This window comes from Haliotis asinina, chromosome 1, assembly GCF_037392515.1.
Source record: "Haliotis asinina isolate JCU_RB_2024 chromosome 1, JCU_Hal_asi_v2, whole genome shotgun sequence".
NCBI classification, from domain to species: domain Eukaryota; kingdom Metazoa; phylum Mollusca; class Gastropoda; order Lepetellida; family Haliotidae; genus Haliotis; species Haliotis asinina.
The window spans coordinates 15,559,786-15,572,849 of NC_090280.1; the positions used below are offsets into that span (position 1 = coordinate 15,559,786).

Sequence of the window (13,064 nt, forward strand, 5' to 3'; positions counted from 1 at the left end):
TATGTTGTGTGTGTGTGTGGTGTGTGTGTGTCTATATATATATATATGTGCCAAACCAGAATCATGTCTCAGAATTACGTCTCTAAATGTTGCACTAAATTTGTATTTTATTTTCTTAGTTCTACTCAGTTGTGGCATATAAACAAACATTTATCCACTGGGCAGTACTGTGCATGTTGGTGGCGAGACAGTAGACTGTATGATCAAGGTCACCTCTGACAGGATTGAGAGCCATTGTATTGATGGCCTGCACAACACCTGACTGGGATGTTTGATATCCCACTTGAAACCAGTAGATTTGTTCTTGTACCACGTGATTTCGGGAGCGGGGTAACTGGCAGAACTCAAGGCTTTCAACAGCTCCAGCTTCATGATTAGCAGACGTGATGTTTGTTAGTGACACACTCTTGACAGCAACTGGAATGAAAGGGAATATGAAAAGGGAATATCATACATACCGACAATACAACCGGCATCTCAACAGCATGCATAAAGTTTCAGTATAGTATCTATCAGTTCACATGCTTACTGTCAGGATAGGAAGACGTACAGTTGAGTTTAGACTGTGTGTTTGATGCCTGGCGGTAGTACTGTGAGTTCCTACCTTTGCTTGGTAGCTGGTTGTTGATGGTGGTTGTCCAGCCAGTGTATCCCTCTACTGCTGCTGGGCTGGAGGTCACACTGTTCCGTCTCTGCACAACGCCATAAACGGCGGTGGATTGGAGATTTGCTACGCGGGTGATAGATGCAGTAGTTCTAGTAAGGGTAACAGTGTTCAGAGGAAATAGAATAATTGGAATAATAACACAGCTTCATGAGGGTATGAAACTAAATATCTTTCGAGAAATTGAGTGTTGAAGTTTGAAAACACAGGTAATATGTCATCCACCTCACACACGTCGCAATTGAACACAATGTCAACATGACAGATTTGCCAAGAACATCAGTGTGTATCTGGTTTCTGGCTCTGCCTCCAAACTGATAATCACACTCCCAGCTGAGTCTGTCCCTGCCGTACACGGCGTTCTTGATGGTGAGGGTGTAGTTGGTGGAGCTGGGGCAGGAGGTGGTGTAGTCAGATTGGAGGCGGATAGAGGTGGAACTGCAACTACCCTGGTTTACTCTCTATGATAAAGTTCCATTCTGCCACTGCATAGTTGTATGTGAAGCTTCTGTGTAACACATCAGGGTACATTTCCCTCCTGCCTCCAAAGAAACTCCACATGATGACGTCAGCTGATAGTCCTGGGCAGAAGCTGAATGTTTCACAGAACGATGCTCAACGTGATTGACATACTCATTGTGGATAGGCTTCAGAATCCGAACATCACATTACTACCGTAGACAAAATCTCCCCACGTCGGTAACCACTTATCCGACTTATTCGGTGCTCTTGATGTTACTGACGTCATCTCTTGTGTCATATTATTTCGCGATGCTGGAAACACATTCATGGGGTAACAAATACCAGTCTATCACATTATGTGTCTTCGCGTGTCAGCCCCACACCTGTGCCCATGGGTTTCACCAAGGTAAATACAGACGTGAATCATGTCTGGTTTACCTCCTTCATCCAAGCTGTGACTCACGTACTATTTAACACAACGTTCAACAAACTCCATTCATATTATTAAACATTATTCTCGTTACCCTAGAGCTTAGGAAGCAAAGATTTGGCTCATATGAAAGTTCACAAAACAAAATATTTCCTCATTTTGTCTGAAAGTCTAATGAAGTTTTCATTATTGTTTCGATTTTACCGTATGTTCCTAACTATTACACTCTCTGTGTAAACCACTCTGTATGTTATCAGTAGTGCAGGTAGATAGCTGCAGACCTGTACTGTCTGTAGATATATACATACAATCTTCATCCTGGTTCTATTTTAGCTATAGGTGACAGTATGTGTGGGACATAGGTGTGAGACTGGCTACGCTACCCCTAATGCAGCGACAACTGAAACATGTTATAGACATACAAGCATGATTCGTGTACCTTTCGTGTTGTTTGTGAGGAATGTCCACCAATAGAGTCCCATCTATGAAGAATAGGCGGATGTAGAGCATTGGCATGTTGGTGGTGTGTGAAATTAGTTTCACTAGTAACAGGTACTAGCACTGGTGAACAGTGTATGCTATCTCTTAGATTCCATTGTATAAGATGACTGGATGTGTATAGCTTGATGTCTGTCATTCAGGCAGGTATTCAGTAAAGTAGGTCGTGTGTCATACTTCCATTTAGCATATTACACTGACACTATATCTTTGTTGATTGTATAAATGTGTCTCTGTAGACATGCTATTCGGAACACCTGAATATTCACTGTAGGGTACATGTCGCTCAAATCAACAAGGTCGTGAGCCGCATATAGTGTTGGGCGACAGTGTGTGTGTGCAGTGTGGCCGTGTAGTGCACTATCGCTATGTGGTTGTATAGACAGTATACAGTCAAATACCCACTGGTGTTATAAACAGGAGTCGATGTATATTAACACAGAATACCTCTAGATTTAATGTGTGACTGAGTTCGAAGATTTTACGCACGGGTTCTTAATACTCTTCAATATATCACCCTCCAATGTTGAAGTAGTGAGAGGGATTACTCGAGTTTCACAACATGTTAATGCATGAATTAAACACGTACATGTGCATTTGCGTGGAACAAATAACAAAGCTGATATCCATCGAGTTAAGTCTTTTCATTATTACCTTAGGCACCCGTGGCGAGCCACCTCCTCGTGGTGGGCGCTGGGTAACGCCAAGAGCTCGCCAACCCCGGTGTGGACCCGGGTCAGCAATGTCCATAGCACCCCATTGCTGGCCGCAAGGAGCGGTCGAATTGGGCAACCCGTTTGCCGTGGGTTGCGTCCCGTGTCGGTGTAGGACGGGATCCTGGTGGCTGAGGGCAGTAGGAGCCTGAACCGTGTTCCTATCTGCTCAACATACCACTTTGGCCCTTACTTCACCTAGACGGGTGGTAGAATCGGCCCGATTCTATCAATCGGCTGGTCACGCCATGCCCTTTGCATGGGAAATATTATTATTCCAAGTATCTTTCCACTGATTTATGATATGTTTCTATCATAAAATGTTCTAGCGGATGTATTCTGTTGGTAATCATTCTGCCTAGAGTCCTATGCCAAAAGGCGGTGGCTCATGGGCCAATCTGGCATTATTGACCTCCGGGTTCTAATTGTCTTCAGGTAAGTGTCTAGGGCGGAACCAGCCTTGCATTTTCTCTGTTTGGCAATTGTAGCTACCTGTGTCTCTTTTGCTGGAGTATAGCATTCTGTAGCCCTGGTGTTTGTAGTCGGCTTCCACTTCGACATCGTCCTTGTTGACACTCCATGGCGGGTGGGGAGCAGGGATGCTGAATTATATTATCACAACATGTCTCAAACAAATTCTTCTGGTTCTGGCAAGACAATTAAACGCCGACATGTAGACTCTACTTCATCGAAATGAAGATGTTTCTCCTGAAATTACAGATGCTTGGCCTCGATTTATTGTGATATCATCTTCGGATGGACATCCACTAAAATTAAATCCATTTGCTATCTCCAAAGGCATTCAAAGTGCCTGTGGTGACGTGAAAAACGTGACACGTCTTCGAAATGGCTCCATTCAGCAGTCGATCAATCTGCTGGGTTTACATCTGTTTGTCAACACTCAGGTTGTTGTGTCAGTTCACAAGACATTGAACTCAAGCAGAGGCATTGTAAGAGATTTAGCTCATTGTCTGTCTGACATGAGAGAGGAAGAGATTGCTGCAGAACTGAAAAAGCAAGGAGTAACACATGTTAAACGTTTCACAAGGAAAACTCAAGATGGCAATATTGTTAAAACGCATACTTACCTGTTTACCTTTTCTCTCCCAGTTATACCAAAATGTATCAAAGCAGGTTAGTTCAATATCGGGGTTGATGTTTATGTACCACAGCCACTTCGATGTTTCAACTGCCAAAAATTTGGTCATGGGGTGAAGTTCTGTCGTAGCAAGCAGATAGGTATGTTGCCGTTGCAGTGGAGCATATAACAGCTCTGAGTGCACACATGATTTGAAATGTGCCAACTGCAAAGAGGGGCATATGGCTTCCTCCAAAGTTTGTCCAACTTTTGAATTTGAGTAAAAAATCTTGAAACTACAGCATACCAAAAACATCACTTACTCAGAAGCAAAACAACTTGTCCAATCTACAACAGCTCCGTCGTCTTCAGTAAAAACGTACTCGACAACATTTTCTTCCCCACCTCCAACCTCTAGAATTATTACTTCTTCAATATCGTGCCAGACTGACATCTCGTGGGTCAAGGATAAACAGGTTATCCTTGATGTCTCACCTCAGCGAAATCAATCAGTTTCCACAGCTTCATCTCAGACTGAACCAGAAACTGAACCTGATACAGTAAAGTTATCTGCAAAAGAGAAAAAGAGACTAAGAAAAATCAGAGCACTCCAGAATGTGGAATCTTCTCCAGTTTCCTCTCTTGAGGTTCACAATTCATATGGGACACTTGAAGATATGGATGTGTCTCCTCACCCACGTGTACGCGACAACTGTAAGTCGCCACGGGTTGGCAAACGTATATCCCCAGTACTTCCACCATCACCATGAGTCCTAGTTCTTTAATTCAGTGGAATTGCAGAGGTATGAAAAATAATTTCAATGAAATACATTTACTAATACAGGATGTTTGACCGGTAGCGTTATGTCTCCAGGAGACGTATATAAAATCTACAGACGCTATTAATTTACGGCAGTATAATGGTTATCACTGTTTCTCTCCCCAAGGAGATAGAGCAACTGGAGGTGCTTCAATTTTGATACGGCAGGGTATTATCCATAGCCCTGTTTCTCTCCGTCCCAATCTCCAGGCGGTTGCTGTTCGTCTGACCTTGAGCATTGCGTTAACACTCTGCAGTTTGTATATACCTCCCTCTTCTACCATTCAACGAGCAGATCTTCAAACCCTATATGATCAACTTCCAAAACCATGCCTCATCATGGGCGATCTTAACGGACACAACCCACTTTGGGAAAGTGCTCACACTAATACTAAAGGTGCAATCCCTGAGGAATTCATTTCCAACAATAACTTATGCATTTTTAATGACGACTCAGCCACTTACCTACATCCAGCTACGGGAACATATTCTTCCCTGGATTTATCACTCACTGATTCAACCTTATATAATGAATTCGAATGGATGGTTCATGATGACCTGTGTGGGAGTGATCACTTCCCCACCATTCTCAAAACAGTTAACCCTAGTGATGATCCACCTGTGTCAAGAAGGAACTTTGCCAGGGCTGATTGGTCATTATATACGACTCTGTGTGTTGAACACTTGACGCATGATCTTCTTAGGGACAATGAAGATCCCATACAGTCTTTTTCAGATATTTTAAATGACATTGCTGACAGGGCAATTCCACATTCCTCTGCAATTCCACACATTCGTAAACCATGGTTTAATAATGAATGTAAAAAGGCCAGAAAGTGCAGGAAGAAAGCAGAAAAATATTTTCGGAAACACCCTACAGTCCATAATTTAGATAAACTTAAAATTTTAAATGCCAAGGCGCGACGCGCATTTAAACAGAATAAGCGTCAGTCTTGGAAGAATTATGTTTCCAGAATAAATTCACGTACACCAATGTCTAAGGTGTGGAACATGGTCCAAAGAATAAAAGGCAAAGGTTCTAAATCTACTGTATGCCATCTTAAGGATGGTGATAATCTCTTAACTAACAAAACTGACATAGCTAATAAAATTGGTGAAACTCTTGCCAAACATTCTTCGTCATCAAACTATGTCCCGGAGTTTCAGAAATACCAGAAACAACAGGAGAAGAAAATGATCAATTTCAGACAATGGTGAAGATTACAATGAATTATTTTCACTACATGAGCTCTATACAGCACTTGAGCAAGCTCATGATACAGCAACAGGGGCTGGTGATATTCACTATCAGCTCCTGAAACATTTACCTGAAACATGCCTGGAAACATTGCTAAATATATTTGATAAGATATGGACTACAGGAGATTTCCCAACTTCATGGCGTAATGCCATTGTAGTTCCTATACCGAAGCCTGGCCGGGATCATACTGATCCTTCGAATAACAGTCCAATCTCTTTGACGAGTTGTGTCTGCAAAACCATGGAACGAATGGTAAACAATAGATTAACATGGTATCTTGAAACCAATCACCTTATAACAAATATTCAATGTGGTTTCAGGAAGAATCGTAGTACCATTGATCATTTGGTACGTTTAGAATCCTTTGTAAAAAATGCATTTATCAATAAGCAACATGCTGTTTCGATCTTTTTTGATCTTGAGAAAGCATACGATACCACCTGGAAGCATGGCATTTTAAAGGATTTACATGGTTTCGGTTTCAGGTGTCGTTTACCTCTTTTTATATCGCAGTTTTTACAAGGCAGGCAATTTCAAGTCCGAGTAGGTTCTACCCTGTCTGATCATTACAATCAGGATCAGGGTGTTCCGCAAGGCAGCATTTTGCCTGTGACCTTATTTAGTATCAAGATCAACAATTTATCCAAGGTTTTAAACGATTCAATAAATGGATCACTTTTCGTGGATGATTTTAATATTTCCTGTCGCGTTAAGAATATGCATACTATTGAACGGCAACTGCAATTATGTTTAAACAAAATAAATAAATGGTGTCTTGAGAATGGTTTTAAATTTTATAAGTTAAGTATAAACCACATAAGAACCCAGAATTATTTTTAAATGACACTCCTATCAAAGTCGTTAAGGAGGCCAAGCTCTTAGGTTTGATTTTCGACTCTCATTTAACTTTTCTTCCGCATATCAAATCCCTGAAAACTAAATGCCTGAAGGCACTTGATCTATTGAAAGTTGTGTCAAACTCAAAATGGGGAGGGGATCAAACTACTCTCATGCACCTATACCGTTCACTTGTCCGTTCGAAGCTTGATTATGGCTCCATCATTTATGGTGGAGCCTGTAAAAGCAATCTAAAACTCCTTGATTCTATCCACCACAAAGGTCTGAGACTTTGTCTTGGGTCGTTCCGAACTTCTCCTATCTTTATGTCGAAGCCGATGAACCATCTCCTACACAGCGCCGTATCAAATTAGCCTTACAATATATTACAAAACTATACTCTAACGAATTCAACCCTGCTTTTAACTGTGTTTTCGATCCTCTTTATGAGCATTTATACAACAAAAAGCCTTCTCTTGTTCCGCCTCTTGGGCACAGAATTAAACCATTCATTTCTGCTGCCGGTATTGAGTTGAAAAGTATAGCCTCTTCTCGTCTTCTTTCTTCTCCTCCTTGGCAATTAATGAGGCCACAAGTTGACCTCACATTAACAAAGTTAAAAAAATCAGACACAAACGAATTACAATATAAACAAGAGTTTATGCAATTAAAAACTAATTATAGTACATACAAATCCTTATTTACAGATGGGTCCAAGGATGGTGGCACAGTTGCTTGTGCCACTGTCATTGGATCCAGAACAATATCTTCTCGATTACCTGATAACAGCTCCATATTCACTGCAGAAGTAAACGCAATATTAACGGCTCTTCAATATATTCAAAGACATCCTAATCATGTACAGTATATAATTTTTTCTGACTCTCTTTCTTGCCTTGAGGCTATTAAAAATTTGTCTTGTAAACATCCACTTTTAATTGACATAATTGAATTGTATAATGATCTTGCAACTGGCCAGTGCGACATAGTCTTTTGTTGGTTACCCAGCCATGTAGGTATTTCTGGGAATGCAATGGCCGATCTTGCTGCTAAGGCTGCACTCAACAAATCCGTGACACCACTTCTTATTCCATACAGTGACTATAAAGCTAGCATTAGAACTTACATTCGTGATCTGATGCAAAAGAAGTGGGACACCCAAGTGGGAATAAATAAATTACATGCCATAAAACCTTATATTGGTTACACTCACTTGGGCTGTCAGTCCAGATTTGAAGAGGGCATTATGCGACGATGTCGCATTGGTCATACGCGTTACACCCACAGTTATTTACTAAAAGGCGATGATCCTCCGTTTTGTATCCCTTGTGATGAGAGAACCACGGTCAAGCATATCCTGCTTGACTGTGTTGAATTCTCCATCATAGGGGATAACTATTTCAATGTCAAAACAATGAAGGATCTTTTTAGCACAGTTAGTACTCATTTAATTCTTGGATTTTTAAAAGAAATTGATTTTCTTATTGAATTGTAATTGATATGTTCTGTAGAGAGTTGTATTTTAATGATTGGTAGTTTAAATTAGTAACTTAGATTGTTAGTGGCTGTACCCTCAAAGGGGGTTGAAGTATTGTAAAATTATTGTCCTCCTGAGAGGGTACGTAAGTCCAATATTCTCATAGTCAATTTAAATCTACTACTACTTTTTAATCGTAGAATATTTGTTGTTTTAAGTAATGGCTAAATTTCAGGATAATCGCCAATAGCTGAGGGGATGGTGTAAATCCAGCTAGGGTTCATGCAGGTAGCAGAAGTAATGTAAGTCCCCATGGACCTTGGTATGGTGATCTACCTTCAGTTGTTGGCGATCTATGGCCCCGGTTTTATGTTGTATTGTTTTCTTTAATTCCAATGTTTTAACTTTCAATGCTAGTTTTATGTTCTGTGATACTCTAGTGTTTTTACTGTCCTTCGCTGACAGGTTTTACTTTTTCTCTTTTCTCATCTTAACATTACTATAACTTATATCGTTCTCGTCACGATATGGTTGCAATATTGCCGATGTGATGTTAAATATTAACTCACTCACTCTCTCATTATTACATTCTGTTGTTGGCGATCTATAGCCGATTTTTATATTGCGTTGTCTTCTTCAATTACACTGTTTTAGTTTCACATGCTAGTGTAAGGTCATATCTGTCATAATCTAGTACTTTTACTGTCCGTCCATGGCAGGATGTTACGTTCTCATTTTATAAATTTTAATATTGATATAAATTAAATGGTCTCGTCACGATATGGCCACAGTATTGCTGATGTGACGTTAAATATTAACTCACTCACATATTTTTGATTGTTACACAAGGGAAACCTTACGATTCATTTCTATGAACATAATATCACGGGTTCAGGTCTTAAGACGTTCCAAGGACAATAAATGATGAGAAGGGAAGCGCCTCTTAAGATCTACCCTGTTTATTGCCTGTGAAATACGAAGATTACAACATGACACGCACAGTGTTCCCAGAAATTATTGAGAAAATCTTTGGTTTTTTTTCTAATGATGCTAAGATTGGAAAAAGGGCTTTCACTATGCACTAAGCATACTAAATAAGGGAGACAACTCTTGAAGGCTTAGAAGGCAGCTCATTACGTCAAGAGTTATCTCCCTTGTCTGAGCAGACGACTTCCTGTGTTGACATGGCAGAATTTACAGCAAGAGAGAAAACAAAGCTCATTCTAGATGATTTTGAAAGGGGTGAGGCTGATGCTAAAGTGGTAGCTTGTGGACATGGTATTCCTCTGTCTACAGTATACAGAACTTTGAAGAATATTCAAACAGGAACCGGGATAGAGCACAAAGCAGGGACAGGTCGGCCTAGGAAATTCAGTGTTGTGGATCACCGAAGACTTGGGCAGATTGTGAGTAGGGGCAAATTGAAAAGTGTTGAGAACATCAGAAATGAAATGATTAGCAGAGGAAGTCCTCAGGTATGCAATGAAACAGTTAGGCAGGAATTACAGAGATTTAATTGGGTGAAAAAACGTGGAATTCCCTCGCCGTTGATGAAAGATGCACAAAAGGAAAAACGTTTAAACTGGTGTCGGGTTCATGAAAATCAAGATTGGGATAATGTTTTCTTTTCGGATGAAAGTTCTGTTTGGCTTTTCCCTAATTGTGTGAAAATTTGGACCAAAGATACTGTCAAACCTATCTACCAGCGACCAAAACATAGCCCGAAGTTTCACATGTGGGGTGGCATATGGGCTCGCGGAGTGACGCCATTGTGTGTTTTCATGGGAAACTTGACAAAAGAAAGATACGTTGACATTCTAAATGGTCACCTTCTTCCAACAGCACAAACATTGTATGAAGATGATTGGATTTTCCAGCATGATAATGACCCAAAACACACTGCGCGCTACACAAAACAGTGGTTGTCGGGCGAAAATGTCAAGTTTTAGACTAGCCCAGTTACAGCCGAGACCTAAACCCAATTGAGAATGTGTGGGGAGTCATGAAAGACAGAATAAACCAAAAGGGACTGAGAAATATTGAAGATATGAAGGCCGAGGTGGTCCAATATTGGGATACCCTGTCACACGATTACCTACAAACTTTGATGGGTAGTGTGCCTAGACGTATTCAGGCATGCATTGCTGAGCGAGGAGGTCTAACAAAGTACTAAAACAAGACTGAGACTGTAAAAGGATGATGTTTTAACATGTTTATGTAAGTAAAACGCCAGAAGTTAATAAACGTAATGAGTTACATGACGCAACATGATTCTCAATAATTTCTGGGAATACTATAAGTGTTTTATATATGTTATTGTGTAAATACATCGGCAAGAAACAATACAATTAGAGAAATAACGTCTGTACATAATAGTTCTGCTATACAATGATAGATTACATATGACGTTACGCATTAGCGACATGGTGTAATTTACGAGACATGAAATTTGAGACTGCCAACTCCTAACTGCGTGGGGACCAGCAGACATGACAGATACAAAATCATAATGATTAAACATCCACACACTCTCCTACGTGCAACGCATACATATATATACATATATATGTACACACACATATATATACACACACACACACACACACACACACACACACATATATATATATATATATATACGTGTGTGTGTGTGTGTCTCTGTGTGTCTCTGTGTGTGTGTATGTGTGAGAGTGATATTGCTGGATTTTTGCTATCAGCGGCGGAAACCCAACTCACTCACTCATTCTCTGGTCACGAAGGGGGCATTGATTGATGTCCATTAACTCACTGGCCCCGAGGGACCAGTGAGCAACTAATTCATCTCACCGGACACCTTAACCTCTGGGTGCCACCGGGACATACATGTCCTTTCTCTCCAACCTTCTCTTTGAAGTCCCATAAAAATCTAAATATATCACGCACGCCAATATATTCAATACTTTTGAATTTTACGGGATACTTTTATCTGAGACAAAGCTAAACGTCAGAAAATAACCTGTCAGAAAAAGCTTCATCATAAATGTTACCATTTGGGACAAGACAAAATCGCGATTCACAGTGATATTTTGCTGTATTTTTTGTAATGTGAAAATCTGATAATTTCTCAGAGGACTGAATTTAAACATAGCATATTAATGATCATTAATATCAAGGTTTCATGTAACCCGTCATGATAATTCTGAAACGTTGCCGATGAACTCTGAATAAGTTGGAATGTTTTGGAAAATACACTTACAGGAAAGCCGAGGTGCGCTTTCCGCCATCTTGATTCGTGCTTACAAAATCACGTGTCGCGATCTTCGTCTTCCAATCTCCTTGTAGTCGACAGAAGAACGAACAGAATCGTGAACATTATCGTTTATTGAGACGCAGTGAAAATATAACGAATACTGATTTGTTTCAGCATTAACACTGAAATCTATCTGTTTTCGATACACTCACGATACTCGTTACATATTCCAAAAATATATTACAGAACCACCAAGCCATATACACCTATATTTGATGTACACTGAACATATATATATATATATATATATATATATATATATATATATATATATATATTAAGGCGGTAAGAACTTCCATCCGCACACAACATATTTACACAATACACTCGATATTCACAGAAGAGCTCCTCGTCATTCACAGATAGATAAACCTCATGACCTGGCTGCAGCATGTCTTCAGTACTTCGATCTATCTGGATTAAGTCACAACCAACTTTGGGGTAATTCTGTTCACGAGTGAAGTTGTGCCACATCATTAGCTAGTGACTTCAGGTAACACAAAAAACACTGTAACTTCATTCTTCTTTCATTTGGTCACAATCAGAGTTAATTGTCATTATCTTGTGTGTACGCCACCCCGACCTTGCCTCTCCTTACCAGGCAGGTGTTTACAAAGTTAGTTTATATGTTAGTGTTGTTCTGATAACAGCCAGTAGTCTTTCGTACAAGGGAAATATACATCAACTTGTGATAAAAACTCTCTTCCGGGCAGTTTTGTTTACCCGGGTTGCTACAGGCTGAGAGTTGCTGGCAGATTTTCTGGTAGAATACATTCTGTTATACAGCGATTATGACTGAATTACCGCTTTTTGGTGTATGTAGGACCCCAGAAATGAAATGTTTACCGACATTGTCTGTGGTGTTCAGCCAAAATATAATCCGCCGAACTATATCCTCTCTGTCAAAAGTTTGAAAAACTTCCATTTTATTTTGAAGGAGTCATTAGCAAAGCCATTATGAAAAATAACAGCACATGCTGGCAATGCGGTTAACCAGAAATTAGAGTCAATGTGATGATACTGTTATGATAAGTATAGTCTCAGAGACTCTCCCAATCTGCAGGACGTGATTGTGATATCTTCAATGACAGTGAAATACGAAAGAATCAATATGCAGCCACGTACACACCGAAAATGCCATATATGTAGTGCACAGTTATCCCCGTGGATATTGTAGGAATGGTGATCTTTCATTATTACTGGTACTTCACTAAACTATGACTGAGCACCCTACACTACTAGCGTACTTTATCATCTCTGTTCATGTAATGTCAATATAAAGGCAATAACAAAATCACCCTGTTTTAAACTAATGCTGTGTCTGTATCCGCAGCTGAAACTCATAGCATGATGTTGCCTTAAGCTTTGTGCTTATTGCATTTGTCAGAGCCTGAAATGTACAAGACTGAATGTAATTCAACATACAAATATCACATCAGCTGAACATACCACATTGAATAAAACGTATTCAAACATAAGAGAAAGCATATGCTCTGGGCTACTGGTTTTGAAACATTTAAGAACATACTTGATCC

At 39.9% G+C, this 13,064-nt stretch overlaps 2 protein-coding genes across 2 annotated transcripts in view; both read right to left on the bottom strand.

Moving 5' to 3' along the window:
• The window catches only part of LOC137287454 (protein turtle-like), a 66,521-nt gene that overhangs the window by 12,769 nt on the left and 40,688 nt on the right, over positions 1–13,064 (bottom strand). The window lies entirely within an intron of this gene.
• Positions 1–13,064, bottom strand: part of LOC137258061 (uncharacterized) — a 29,410-nt gene that overhangs the window by 4,675 nt on the left and 11,671 nt on the right. The window contains exons 14-17 of the mRNA XM_067795613.1: positions 4,341–4,415; positions 3,260–3,369; positions 605–756; positions 169–417 (exon numbers count right to left, since the gene is read on the bottom strand). Of these exons, the coding sequence (XP_067651714.1) occupies positions 169–417; positions 605–756; positions 3,260–3,369; positions 4,341–4,415 (586 nt within the window). The remainder of the gene's footprint in view (positions 1–168; positions 418–604; positions 757–3,259; positions 3,370–4,340; positions 4,416–13,064) is intronic.